General features: G+C 34.2%; 1 protein-coding gene across 2 annotated transcripts; it reads right to left on the bottom strand.

The window, feature by feature from the left end:
- Positions 1 to 463: 463 nt before the first annotated feature.
- Positions 464 to 7,831, bottom strand: LOC132283440 (phosphoenolpyruvate carboxykinase (ATP) 1-like). 2 transcript variants are annotated; one of them, XM_059785385.1, is made up of 13 exons: positions 7,705 to 7,831; positions 7,111 to 7,373; positions 5,379 to 5,557; positions 4,841 to 4,994; positions 4,466 to 4,550; positions 2,978 to 3,078; positions 2,397 to 2,695; positions 2,047 to 2,220; positions 1,819 to 1,884; positions 1,484 to 1,662; positions 1,155 to 1,324; positions 895 to 1,063; positions 464 to 776 (listed from the first exon to the last, which is right to left on the bottom strand). In XM_059785385.1, the coding sequence occupies exons 2-13, from the start codon at positions 7,359 to 7,361 to the stop codon at positions 633 to 635; spliced, it is 1,971 nt and encodes a 656-aa protein (XP_059641368.1). In that variant the 5' UTR covers positions 7,362 to 7,373; positions 7,705 to 7,831; the 3' UTR covers positions 464 to 632. The 2 variants fall into 2 exon arrangements, with proteins under 2 accessions (XP_059641368.1, XP_059641367.1); XM_059785384.1 differs by lacking the exon at positions 7,705 to 7,831 and adding an exon at positions 7,473 to 7,681.
- Between the last annotated feature and the right edge of the window lie 5,736 nt (positions 7,832 to 13,567).

Raw genomic sequence — 13,567 nt, 5'->3', positions numbered from 1 at the left:
AACTGCTTCCATAGTTTCTAGCTTATTTCCATTCAACCAAACAGAACCTAAAAGAAAAGTTATTGTAACACTATAAAGTATAAACTCTAGCTGTACGGTGGTCTAGATGCACCAAATGGTGGAGTCAGATTAGCTTTTGTGATTGAATTGGTGAGAGAATCGGTGTTACGTACATTCTTTTTCGCATTGTGTCTTGATCTAATTATGTGTTTGATAGTTTCAGACCGGAGATCCTTCTAACCTTCTAGTAGAAGTTTTTGAATGATTCACATCTATTTCCATTCTTCTTTGATCACACACGCATTATAGTTGTTACTTAATTCTGAGTCACAATCACAAGATCTGAGACCTGTTAGCTTTAGAGAGTTCTATATTTGAACAAGAGTGAAACCAAGAGTATGGTCTTCTTCAAAGCCAAAACGTACGTTGATGCTTGTACCAAGCTCAACATTTACTAGGTATAGAAGTCATCAATAAAGAGTGTATTGCAAGTGACAAAATGATTGGTACATTTCAAATTCCATGTCAATTAATTTCAAATTCGATTACATCTAAATCTAACCATATATCTTATTTCTACCCATTTAACATTACCAAACCCCACATTATTTTTCATTTCCTTCCACATCAGATCAGAATATAGGACCAGCAGCAAGGATTTCCTCGGTCAGCTTGCTATCTTTGCCAATCTTGTGGTTCACAAATCCCTCAAAGTTCCCCTTGAATAGGCCAGCTAGCTTCAACAATGTTTCCTTGTAAGACTTCTTATCCGACCACTGCATTCAAAAACAATATATATGTGTAAACATTATGCTAAGTATACAAGTAAAACACTATATTGATGTTAAAGAAGACAGGTCGAAAACAGCTAGTCAAGGCTAAGAAAAAACTTACAGTGTTGATTGGATCCAGAATTTCAGGAGGCACACCCTCGATTTCAGTTGGAATCTCAAGCCCAAACACTTCTGTCTTTTTATAATTGGCATTCAGAAGGCTGCCAGAGTGTATGGCATCAATGATTTTGCGGGTGTATGGTAACTTGATACGTTTCCCTGAACCATAGCTGCAAAATAATCAAAACTAATCAGTCCATAATCTCATAAAATTGAATGAACTCAAAACCATATTTTGCATCTTCATAATCCAATACGAACCTTCCACCAGACCATCCGGTGTTGACTAGCCATCCTGTCGCACCATGCTTCTGCATCTTTGCAGCTAGCATGGCAGCATATTTGGTAGGGTGCAGCATGATAAAAGCTGCGCCAAAGCAGGCTGAAAAGGTTGCCTGTGGCTCCTTCACACCCTCTTCCGTGCCAGCCACCTGTATATATTACAAATTCAGTCAAAAAAAAAAAATTTTGTTACCCCAATTCATAACCTTTGGACTCTTATGTAGCATGTAAGCATTCCGGAAGGAGATTATGTTGTAATTTATTACTTATTGGAAAGAAGGAACTAGTTTTGACGATGAGATACATACCAGAGCAGTGTAGCCACTGATGAAATGGTACATTGTCTGGGCAAGGTTCAGCTTGCTCACAGGTGGGAGCACACCAAATGCATCACATGCCAAAAGTATGACATTCTTCGGGTGTGGACCAACACATGGTAACTTTGCATTGGGAATGTACTCAATGGGATAAGCTGCGCGTGTGTTCTCTGCAATAAGAAGAAAAATAGCCACAACTTCAAGATTTAGAATCAGTGTAGCCATTATGTATCATAGAATTCCTCATACTATTTGGTTCATCTGCAATGTGGTATTGTTATTCAATCTACATTAGTTTTAAAGGAAATTGCCCTTCTTTATATTACCTGTAACAGACTTATCTTCATAATCCACTTCTCGGGTATGCTCATCGAACACCACGTTTTCCACCACTGCCAAAGATGAAGTAATTGAAACATTTTGTTATGAGTGTCAAGTTTCAAAATCACGTTGAGAGGATAAAAAAACACCCAGAGTTCCTTAATTTTTTTTAACATTTTCAAACATTCGATTTTAACACATCAATTTAAAGTTGGATGGGATGAGGATTATACCGGTCCCAAACTTGATGGCATTCCATATATCAGGCTCCTTCTCCCTTGAGAGATCGATACACTTGGCATAGCAACCACCTTCAATGTTTGACACACCAGTTTCACTCCAACAGTGTTCGTCGTCTCCAATTAAGTACCTATTGTGATCAGTTGACAAAGTTGTCTTTCCGGTACCTAAAAAATAAATGAATATAACTCATCAATAATGATGGAAACAGAAGAAGATAAGCAAGCAAAATAGTTTGTATAAAATTAAATAAATGAGGCAGATATAGAATAAGAGTGAGAAGGCACATATCAGTTAACAGGGGATGGCACCACATCGGGACACTGATCCGATGATACTTTACCTGACAGTCCAAAGAAGAGGGCGACATCTCCATCTTTGCCCATATTGCAGCCGGAATGTAGGGAGAGGATTTGACGCATAGGCATGAGATAATGCATTACACTGAATAGACCTTTCTTCATTTCCCCGGCGTACTGAGTGCCGAGGATGACCATTTCCCTTCTAGCGAGGTTTAAATCTATGCTAGTAGAGGATGTCATGTAGTGGGTGTAACGATTACACGGGAATTGACCAGCATTGTATATAGTGAAGTCCGGAGTACCGAAATTCTCCAGCTCTTCAGGTGTGGGTCGGATACACCTGTCACCCACCCGGTTATCGAATTGTACACTAAACTAATGCACCATCACATTGCTTACCAGTAACTTTGATGCAATCATTTCTTAGTTCCTTCACTGAATTCTATGAAGGATTATGATAATAATAATACTCAATATAGGAGAATTAGTACTATTATGTCATGTTGTTAAAAAAAAAAAAAAAAAAAAAAAAAACAGACTTATCTGGCAGAGGATTAGACCTTGATGGAAAGGTGAACAGAAAGACAAATACTTGCTAAATTAATTTTTCATTTACACTTACATGTTGTGCATGAACAAGGAATGGTAAGCTCTGGCGGAGACAATCCGGACTTTGATTTGGTTCTCTGGGTCCCAGTTCAAGAATTGATCATTAACGAAAACCTGGCAAAGACAAGTACATCATTCATTAATTAGTCTAAAACCCATTAATCAAACAGGTATATACACCTCTATGTTCACACACATAACAACTATAATGAGGATCTCCCACGGAAATATCACTATATATATATTAATGATGGTATGCAAAGCTTATTATATTAATGATTCAAGAATGTGAAACTCCAGCATACAATAGAAATAAATTTAGTGGTGTGAAATTGAGCTCAAACAATAAAAATAAAACAAATAAAAAAGGGTACTAAAAACCTCCTAATGTTGTTAATAAAGGTACCAAGAGCAGTATGATGACAAAACCAGAAAAGGACTGGATGCCCACTGACCAAGGTTTCATTTTTAATTGCTGCGAGACTGTGAAATTGAGCTTGGAAAATTTATAAAAAATAATAAAATAATAAAATGAAATAAAATAATTAAGAATTAATTTGTTTCGACGTAAAATATTCTTTTTAAAAAATATTTTTCTTTTTCAGATAAAATATTTTTTTTATTTTTACTTTTTCAGTATTTGGCAAAGATTTACGTCCAGATTGAGGTCGAATCTATAGGATAATGTAAAATAACTTGTCGAAAATTAATGAGTAAGTTATTTTAATTAAATTTTAATATATTTTTTTTTTCGTAAATATTTTATGACAACTAAATACCAAAAAATTAAAAAATATTTTTTTAAAAGTATTTTACGTCCAACCAAACGAAATCTAACGAACAAAAAATTTTCATCAGATTTTGTTATTATTAAAGTGGATTTTGGTAGTATTACTTACATTTATAATCACTGATAAAGTCTTACAAAAACTTTTTTTTAGACCAAGGGCCCCTTTGGCAAACAGGGCCTAAGTACACACATTTCTAGATTTGGGTCATTGAATAGGGCGTGGTCACGCGGCTAGTGATGTAATAACTCGCAATTCAACTAAAAAACTCATGATATAAAAGACGAAATCTGAAAAAGCTGAATGAAAGAGGGTTGGTTCACATAACCCTTTTTAAATTTCGAAAATCAAATCATTTTCCATTCAACATCACACAAGAACCGACAGATAAATTACCCAAGTGAGGACAAAGTTGCACCTATCAACAAGGGTAGTTTTGGACAATTTGTACAAAGAGACAACAACGATGCCATCACCACTTTCTTAAAAGAGTTGTGATATTATCTCTAACACGTGACAGGCACACGCCCCATTCACTCTCTCTGTGGTGGATGATGATGGTAGGTTAGGTATATGTTGGACTTTCTTTAATTCTTATGTAAATTTGCAATACAAAATTGAAATTTATTTATTTATTTTAACTTACCCGTTAAAAATAAATTCTAGAATTCAGAAAAGAGTGATTGTCAAGAGAGTAGAAATGGAGAAATTACCTTCTCCAAAGAGTTCAAGTAATCAACAGCTCTTTCTCTGTTCACCAAGAATGTATGCTCATCCATTTCAATATTGGGAGAACCTCTGTACATATTATACACACACAAAAATTTAATATAATATCCATACAAGAACGGTGAAGAGAACAAATTACTAAAGAAACAAATTTCATAAAAATAAAAATAAAAAAATTCCTAAATTTCTTAAAAAAATAGAATATGTAATTATTATTTAATATAATATCCATACAAGAACGGTGAAGAGAACAAATTACTAAAGAAACAAATTTCATAAAAAAAAAAAAATTCCTAAATTTCTTTAAAAAATAGAATATGTAATTATTAGGATAGAGAGAGAACAGATCGAGCACATACTTTCCCCACCAAAGGTCATTCTCTGTAGTATCGTCCTTGACAACGCGTTTATCTCTTGGAGCCCGACCTGTCTTGGCCCCAGAAAGGGTGGCCAATGCACCTGTTGAAGTAATGAAGGACCCTTTCTCATACTTGATGGCCTGTTCGTATAACTCTGCACAAACACCATCAATTAATTCATTCCAGTGTACTGTCTTATTCTCTCTCTCACCCTCCATTTCTTGAAGAGATCTGAATAAAGCATGTGATTTGTCTCAATCATCCAATCTCATGCCTATAAGATTGTGATCTGAATAACGCATGTGATTGTGTTTCGGTGAAATTTCAAGCCAACATCTGAATAACGCATGTGATTGTGTTTTGGTGAAAATTCAAGCCAACACTCACCCATGTCTCAAAAAGGAAGGACTTATACATGATTTATATGTTAGATCCATGTCTTTTTAATCTCATTTATTACTGTATATCATAATATATCAAAAAATAAATAAAATTCAATCTCATGATATGTATGTAAACAAAGACAAATAAGTTTTACCTGCGGGAGAGAGGTTGTAGAGGACATGGGTAAACTTCAAGGAACTGTCACTAACGCTGATGGTTGGTGTGTGGATGTGGTAATGGTGGTGCGAAACCTTTGGGGTATCAGACTGTCTTGCTGGATCTCCTTTCACCAATTTGGGTCCGGTTTCTCTCGTCAGTGATGCCAGAGAAGCACTGTTATATATGGCCAAAACTAGCAACATAAATAATTGAAGACAAATTCCAATGGACGAATAAATTTATTCAACATCAAGCAAAAAAAATGAATTAAAAATTATTTTAAAAATTAAATATAATATGACGCAATAGAAAGAAAGAAAAATTATGAGACCTACCATATGGAATGAAATTAAGGAATGATAATGGAAAAAGAGTCTACTTGAGCTATTTTCTATCTATAAATTCTTGCCATTGAAAAGAAGAAAAAAGGTGGAAGGAAAATGATGACCAAGCAAAACCACCTCTAACTAATTGACAATTCTATTTCTACACTTTCATCATTCTTTGAAAACTTTTAAGCATCAAGTAAGGAATAAACATTTTTAGGTTAGAAAAACGTCTCACGTCTCAATGCCATGAAGAAAAACATAATAATAGATTTATATAAAAATATTAATAATTATAATATTCTACCACACTACTCTCCAATTCTACTTTTCTTCTAGACACTAAATAAATTATCCCTCAAAATCTTTCCGGGTCAAAAATTTGCTCCAAAAGCTATTCCATACAGTTCAATTCTATCATTCACTATTCTAAATATAAAATCGGTTTCACTTCATTAATTAAAAAATGAAATTTCATTCAAGTCAAACAATATCATGCCGTGATTTTTTTTTTTTTTCAGCTATTATATCTAATAATCAGAAATGATTATATAAAAAAAACTTTCTCCACCATTGGATATGATTTGAGGTAAAAAAGTAACTAAAAAAAAAAACTATCATATCCAACTGTACAAGAGATCATTACTGAACTAAAAATGTTTTACGAGTTATTAGAATAAACGTGATTTAACATTTGAATACATTTTCACCTAGATCTTCTAGGAAATTTCTCTTTCTATTTTTCAAATCATTTTTTTTAAAAAAAAGGATGTCCTAGTAATTCCAATATATTATTTACATTTTCATTGGATTCTATGGACCGGGCAAGGGTGTCACACTGTTGTACGCGTACACCAAAACTAACCCGGTCCCACTACAAAATCCATATTTAAACCTGTCTAATCCATCCAATTTTTTTTCCTTCCAATATAAACAATTAATAATGGGTACAGTACCATTATTAAACGTAGGAAGGAGGTCTTCTGCTTTGGACTGAAGGTTAATCCAACCCGCTAATTCTCTATCCAACGCGCAGCTATTTCAATCCTAAAATAATTGTATTAATCTCATTTTAATGTGTTTGGAAACTGAATCTATTTTATAATTCAAATGCTCAGTGTTTCCAAAAACAATATTAACGTAATTGAATATATTTTTAATAGGGTAAAAAAAAAAATATTTTTCCTTTAATATATTAAATCTATTGCTTCCAACCGGATTTAATATGTTAAAAATAGACACCTCTGTGTTCTTCCACTGTACAATTACTGGTGCACAGCAGGGTCATCTTTATCTCCCTGCAGTGTTCAAGATTTTCCACTTTTATTCTCCCTTCTAAAAGCAAGCCACGTATATCAGCTTGATTAATGAGTGTATATATTGTGATATGTCTATATATACCTAATGGACTGGAGCTGCTGCTTGTGGCGTTCTTCTTCAGACATGGCAGCAAAAGGCGCCGGAATCCCATCAATGGGAGTGGTAGGGGCTGATCTCTTCTTCTGCAGGGAGTGAAGCTCATCGATCGTCTGAGCCTTCACCGGAGGCGTGCTGTCGTCGTGACATATGCCGTTCTGTCTCTTCTGCGTCTGGATCTTCGCCAGTCCATTGCGACCTCCGTTCGCAACCCTCATCTCTCCGTTCGCTGCCATTTCTTCCCTTCTCTGCAGCATTCATATAAATTAATCATTCATTATATATACACAAACACACACACATATACATACATATATATATATATATATATATATGCACAACCATACACGTCCTGATTTGTAAGAAACTAGCATATGAACCAAAATTGCCGCCAGAATAGGATAAAGTTTGCAGTCTAGATCTTATCCGAAGTCAGTTTAATTTTTCCCAAAATAACAATAACACTGACACTTGTCTGTTTCAAAATTTGAAAACATTTCAAAGCTCATAGAGACGAACAAGAAGAACAGAGGAATAATAAATTTACAGAGTAATTCTAGAGAGAGAACGAGATCGCACCAGAAATAGCGACCACGAAACGAAAATGAAGAAGAATAATGAAATCAAACGGACAGCTAATGAATAGAAAGAGAAAAAGCAAAGGACTCCACCATCAAACTACGGTACTGCTAAAAAAGCAAAGAGAAAGAGGAAGGTGATGAGAAACTGAACGGCACAAGGGCTTCAATTTAAAGGCTTCAAGTGGGGCCCATTAACCACAACTTAACTCGGGTTTCAAAGTAACCACGGTTAGTTTCTATCCTTCACGGTCAAGCTTCAACAGGCGAAAAATTCCAAAATCCCAATTAACACGAAACAGAGTCTGGTGTGTGTTCACGCAACTTCACGCAAAACACTGCACTCTACACACGTATACAGAGAATGAAATCTGAACCCTATATAAAAGCCGATTTGAATTTACGTTCAGTTCCGGAAACGACGTCGGTGTTCGTGTGAACTTATAATCGGCTGTTTAAATTTGACTTAATTAGCTTGTAATTATGGTACGTGGGCTTAGTGGGTGGATTGATAGTGTGCTGATGCGTTGCATAGGAAGTTGTGAAAGCCTTCTTCTACGTCAGGTCGCCACAAAGGGGAGAATCAGAATTTGACTTCGAGGTGGGCCCAGTATTAGCTTGATGACATGATTAAATGTCAGTATGAGATTCGGGACTATGTGTCTAAGATAAATGGACGGGAGAGGTGTAGGTGTATATGAGGAAGTGGAGGCAACCGTATGTAATCGTGACTTGGCCGGATCCATGTATCCAAGTTTTCGCATCTTGCAATGGGGGGTTTGTTTGAAATAAATACTCCGTATAAGGATAAAATTAAGATTTATACAATCTTTGGGAACTGCGATGATATAATTAGACTGGCCTAAATTATTGGGCAGATATTGAATGTGTTAGGCAATGAACGGCGTATGTCATTAATATAAATACTCAATAATGACAATGATAATGCTTTATTTTAAAAGAAATTGCTTCACGTATTTTTAAAATTACCGATTACAAGATAATATATTATGTTTTATTGAGTTAGTACACTTATGACATAGTCTACTCAATATTTATTTCTAATTTTTTGACATTTGGGAGGAACACTTCAACCGTAATGCAACAAAGGTGAGAGAGAAAAAAATCCTCAATGAGAAAAGAGGCTTCATAAAAGCAGTTTCATTATATGAAGTACTGTATTAATTATATTTGAATTCTCATACATATCAATATTTTGTTCAATATTATATTTCTATAGACTTTGTAATTTATTGATTCTCTCACTTTAATTTAAACACTGTAACATAAGTAAGAACATAAAGACTAATTTTTTAAAAGAATATACATTTAATATATTAACTATTATCATCATTATTCTTGACTTCATTCCATATAAATGGGTAGGCCAATTGAATTAATGATAATTCACTTACTATATTTAATATTTTAAAATTATTTTGATAACCTCATAAATTTTGGCAGCCCGCTTGGTCTCATAAGTCATAACATCTTTTCAATTTTTAAAAATTATTTTTAATAATATTATCTCATATTATTTTTTACTGCCCTCTTCATCATCTTATAACTTCTATTATAACTAATTTATTTTCAGTCTGACCAACACATTACTAGGTCTCCTTTGTGCATGCAAAGAGGAGTGCTAGCTTGGCACTCTGTCTCTTGTGATTAGTTGAAAATCGGCTACTGTGAATGATTTATCAACCAATCACCCTTTAAAGAAACATGAATGAACTGTTTAACAAATGTTGATGACCGCACCACGATAACTGATTAAGTGGCGCCACCTCTGCAACATAGGCACAACTGGCCAGTGCTTACCTGCCGTGCCCACAATAGATTAAGTATTCTCGAGCTACCTATCCAATAACAGAACTCACTGGCCGAGGAAGGGGTCGCTACCCTTCCTCTACTGTGGACATGCCCCGCTCCAGTCGGATGGGCTCCTTCCCCTGGCTCGCTTGAGGGTGTTGGGTTTAAATAATAAATAATATGTAGAAATCAAAATTAATCATAAATTAAAGAGAGGTTTTGATATCATACCCGATTAGAAAATTAAATTTTTTGATACCTTTGATAATTCCTTATCGCCATTTGAGAGATCTGAAAATAGAGCGTTTTACCCCCTTCTGAAAGTTGTCGATACGATAGGACTGAATAAGGGTTTTAAAACCCTTATATATAACAACAACAGAGGAGGACGATTTCTCTACAAACAAGCATATCTAAGTCTCTCTTCCTATCATGGAAACTTAGATATCAATGGTTAGAATTAAATCACACTAAATAAGTTGGAAAACCACAATCCAACGGTATAAAATCATACTTCCAATTAGACCACCAAATTAGAAAGTACAACCCAATCCATCAAATATCAATAATCACATTACAATCCTATTTTAGAAAACGTAGTACATAGGACCATAAAATAATTTTTATTATTTAAATATATATATAAAAATTCCAACAATCTCCCACTTGGTCCATGCACTCTAAGTTTTATAAAATGACACTATGGATTACAACACACTTTATAAAAGTCGAGTAGCCACTCATTTTTATTTAGAAAACACAATTATCGAAATTGACGGATTGAAACTTTAGAACACTCTCCTTCATAAATTTCCTCAATAGTGGATCATGAATGCGTAGACAAGTAATATATTAGTCTAAACAATTCCATGGTCTCAAAACTGATTCCATCTAGGATTCAAGCAAATATAGTGGTTTTACTGTATTTCATAAGATGTGCAAACTGCATGGGGTCTAAACGCACACCTCACTATCCGTCCTGCTTCATACCATCGCGGTATGTCACCTGAACATATTACAGCAAACCGCCAACAATCTGTTCAGTGTGAGGGTTTACCGGTATGGAGCCAATCCCATATCTAGCCCAAGCTATCCTCATGGAGTGTGAAAAACCTCCCACAGGCAAAATTTAATATTTATGTTTGAATTTACTAATGTGGTGTCAATCTCACATCTAATCCAAACAACCTCATGAGTGAAATACCACTCTCAGACAAATCTTATATTTGAATTTACCGATATGGCATCAATCTCATATCTAGCCCAAACAACCGTATGAGTGAATTATCACTCTCAGACAACCTTTAATAATTATTTTGGATTTATCGATGTGGTGCCAATCTTACATCTAACCCAAACAACCTCATAAGTGAAATATCACTCCAGACAAATATAATAGCACGTGCATAAACCATATATATCAATATAATAATAATTATGTATCATAACTTTATTTTGGATGCAAATAACTGTCACCATAAAGCGTAAACTGGAGGAAAAATAATTGTCATCACAAGGCGTAAAGAAACTAACTGCAATGTAGCATATATAAAAGAAATACCAGACATCATAACATAATGACTCTCGAACACCTATCCGAATCACGTGCTTTATAAATACTTTATTATCTTTGGCTGAAGACCTTTAGTGAGAGGACATGTAACAATCTTTTTGTAACCATATGGGAAAATTTTAAACTTTAACATTCTCGCGCTTGAAAATGTACTTTATGTCAATCGGCTTACTACGCTTGGTCACTATTAAAATTTTCATGTACTGAATTAATGTAAGCCTTTGGAGAAAGTCCAAGTATTCCTGTACCGTGATTTCTATGGATCCTAATGCCAAAGACATACTTTGCATACTAATATCCTTCATGTCAAAAAGTTTACATAAAATTCTTGATATCATGTATCACATGATTGTCATTACTACCTTGCAAAATATCATCAACATATAAGACAAGGAAAACAAAATGACTCCCACTGAACTTGAGGTATATGTATTTATCTATAACATTCTCTTTGAACTTACAATTAAAAACCACTGAATCAAAATTTTGGATACTACTGCTGTAAAACTTACTTAAGTCATAAATGAGTGATTATGAAAGAATGACTCTTAAAGAGTTCTTTAATGAAGTTGGAGAAAATCTTAAAGAAATCAACACTTTCTTATATCCACCAGACACCTTAAAATCACCAACTACAGCATACTTTCAAGCTCTAGAAAATCTCCTAAGCTAAACTGGCTTAGGAACTAGATTAGAAACTGAAAGAAAGGTTTCCAAAAAAGAAATAACTGAAAGAGTGGGAATATGGGTTTTAACTGAAACCACTAAAGAAAGTGGAATGAAGCCTGGAATAAATAGAATAGATACTGAAAATACCTTTCTGCAAAAAGAAACTACAATATCTTAAACTCCCACTGGATTCACCACTCTCATTAAATATGCATGACATATTCCAATAATCTCCATAGATCTACTGGACAGCAAAATCTCGAATTCTTTAATCTTTCAAGATGTCTAATAAAATAATTATTGATAATGTGAGTATTAAGCTCCTTAATATCTGCATTATATAACTATGTCTCTATAAGATATCTCTGCACTTTCTATTTTCTGCAACTTTATTCTGTTTAGGAAAACTAGAAGTGGTATACTGTGGCACAATGCGCTGCTCTTTAAGTATGCACTGCTCTTTACACCCTCCTTACCATTCTCCCAATAAAACTCACCACCTTAGTCCGATCTTAAAATCATAATCTTTATACCAATTATTTTCAACTTTAGTCTAGTAGATTTTACACACATCAAGTGCTTCGGACTTCTGATGGATTAAGTACACAATCATACCTTGAGAACCCATCAATGAAGACAATGAAATATCTTTATTGCAAACGAGTTACAATAAAAAATAGACCACAAAATTCGGTATAAATATAATCTAAAAGACTAAATGACCGACTATCCTAAAAATTGTGTTTCTTAGCATTTGTCCTTTGACACAACCAACGCATAAAATTTGTGACCTAATAATCTCATCCTTGACCAAGCGTTCAAATCTCTTTTGAGAGACATTCCCCAATATCCTATGCATAACATAGATGATTCCTCTCTGACCAAAACACGATTTTATTCGGATAGTATCGAGTCAATTAAAAAACAAGAAGCAAGTAGGATCACACCCGAATCCATCCACCATGTTTATACCTATATTTTTACCAAGTTAGGCTCAAATATTAATATGGCAATTTTCTTTCTTACTTTGTTTTTCTTTTCACCACAATAACCTTTTCTTTTGATGTCCTTTTATTTCTATAGGATTAACATTTATCATTCTGTGATCAATGTTTTTATTCTGTTTAGCCTTATTCACTTTCTTGCCGCTTAGTTTCTTTATGAAACTATTCTTACTATCACCGCAAGATAAGCTGACTCAGTTTTAACACCCTTGAGTCGTTTCCATTCAATAACACAAAATGCTAACAGCTGGTTAATGCCACATTTAACTTCTTGTGAATTATAATTCACCTTGAAAAGCTGGAAAAACCTAAGCAAAGAATAGATCACCATGTGGACTAATTATCTTATTAGCAAATATGATTCTCTACTATCTCAGATCATTAATCAACTTGCACATCTTATAGATGTACTCCCTCACTGAACCATTACCATCATATCTCACTAACATAATCCATGTCAGATAATAGTATTGTAGTTACTTCTTAATACCCATTAACTATTTCTTGATCAAATCAAAAAGCTCCTTGGCAGTATCAAAACTAGAATACCACCCTGAATAGTATCACCAATAGAAGTATAAATTAATCTAATGGCATGGTAGTACCTGTAGTTCACTTATAAAATGCAACAACTTTTCTACCTAAGAAGACAATGCACTAGGCATATGGGTTTCTTTCTAAAACAACAGACACGTAGTCCAAGAAATTCAATATAATATCAAAACCTGTCTTCTAGGCAGTATAATTTTAACCATTCAATGGTTCAATCCGTATAAGATATCTTTAAATTGCAGAAGCATCTGTAA

The sequence above is a fragment of the Cornus florida genome, unplaced genomic scaffold, assembly GCF_030987335.1.
Source record: "Cornus florida cultivar Cherokee Brave unplaced genomic scaffold, ASM3098733v1 CherokeeBrave_3.0.0_Hap2_Chr11, whole genome shotgun sequence".
Classification (NCBI taxonomy): domain Eukaryota; kingdom Viridiplantae; phylum Streptophyta; class Magnoliopsida; order Cornales; family Cornaceae; genus Cornus; species Cornus florida.
This window is presented reverse-complemented; position numbering and strand designations above follow the sequence as displayed.

Coding starts and splice junctions, on each gene's coding strand:
- LOC132283440 (XM_059785384.1), bottom strand. CDS start 7,499: ATGCTAGTTTCTTACAAATCAGGACGT. Junction 1,663..1,818: donor TGAAGATAAGTCTGTTACAG/GTAATATAAAGA, acceptor TTCTTATTGCAG/AGAACACACGCGCAGCTTAT. Junction 1,064..1,154: donor ACCGGATGGTCTGGTGGAAG/GTTCGTATTGGA, acceptor ATTATTTTGCAG/CTATGGTTCAGGGAAACGTA.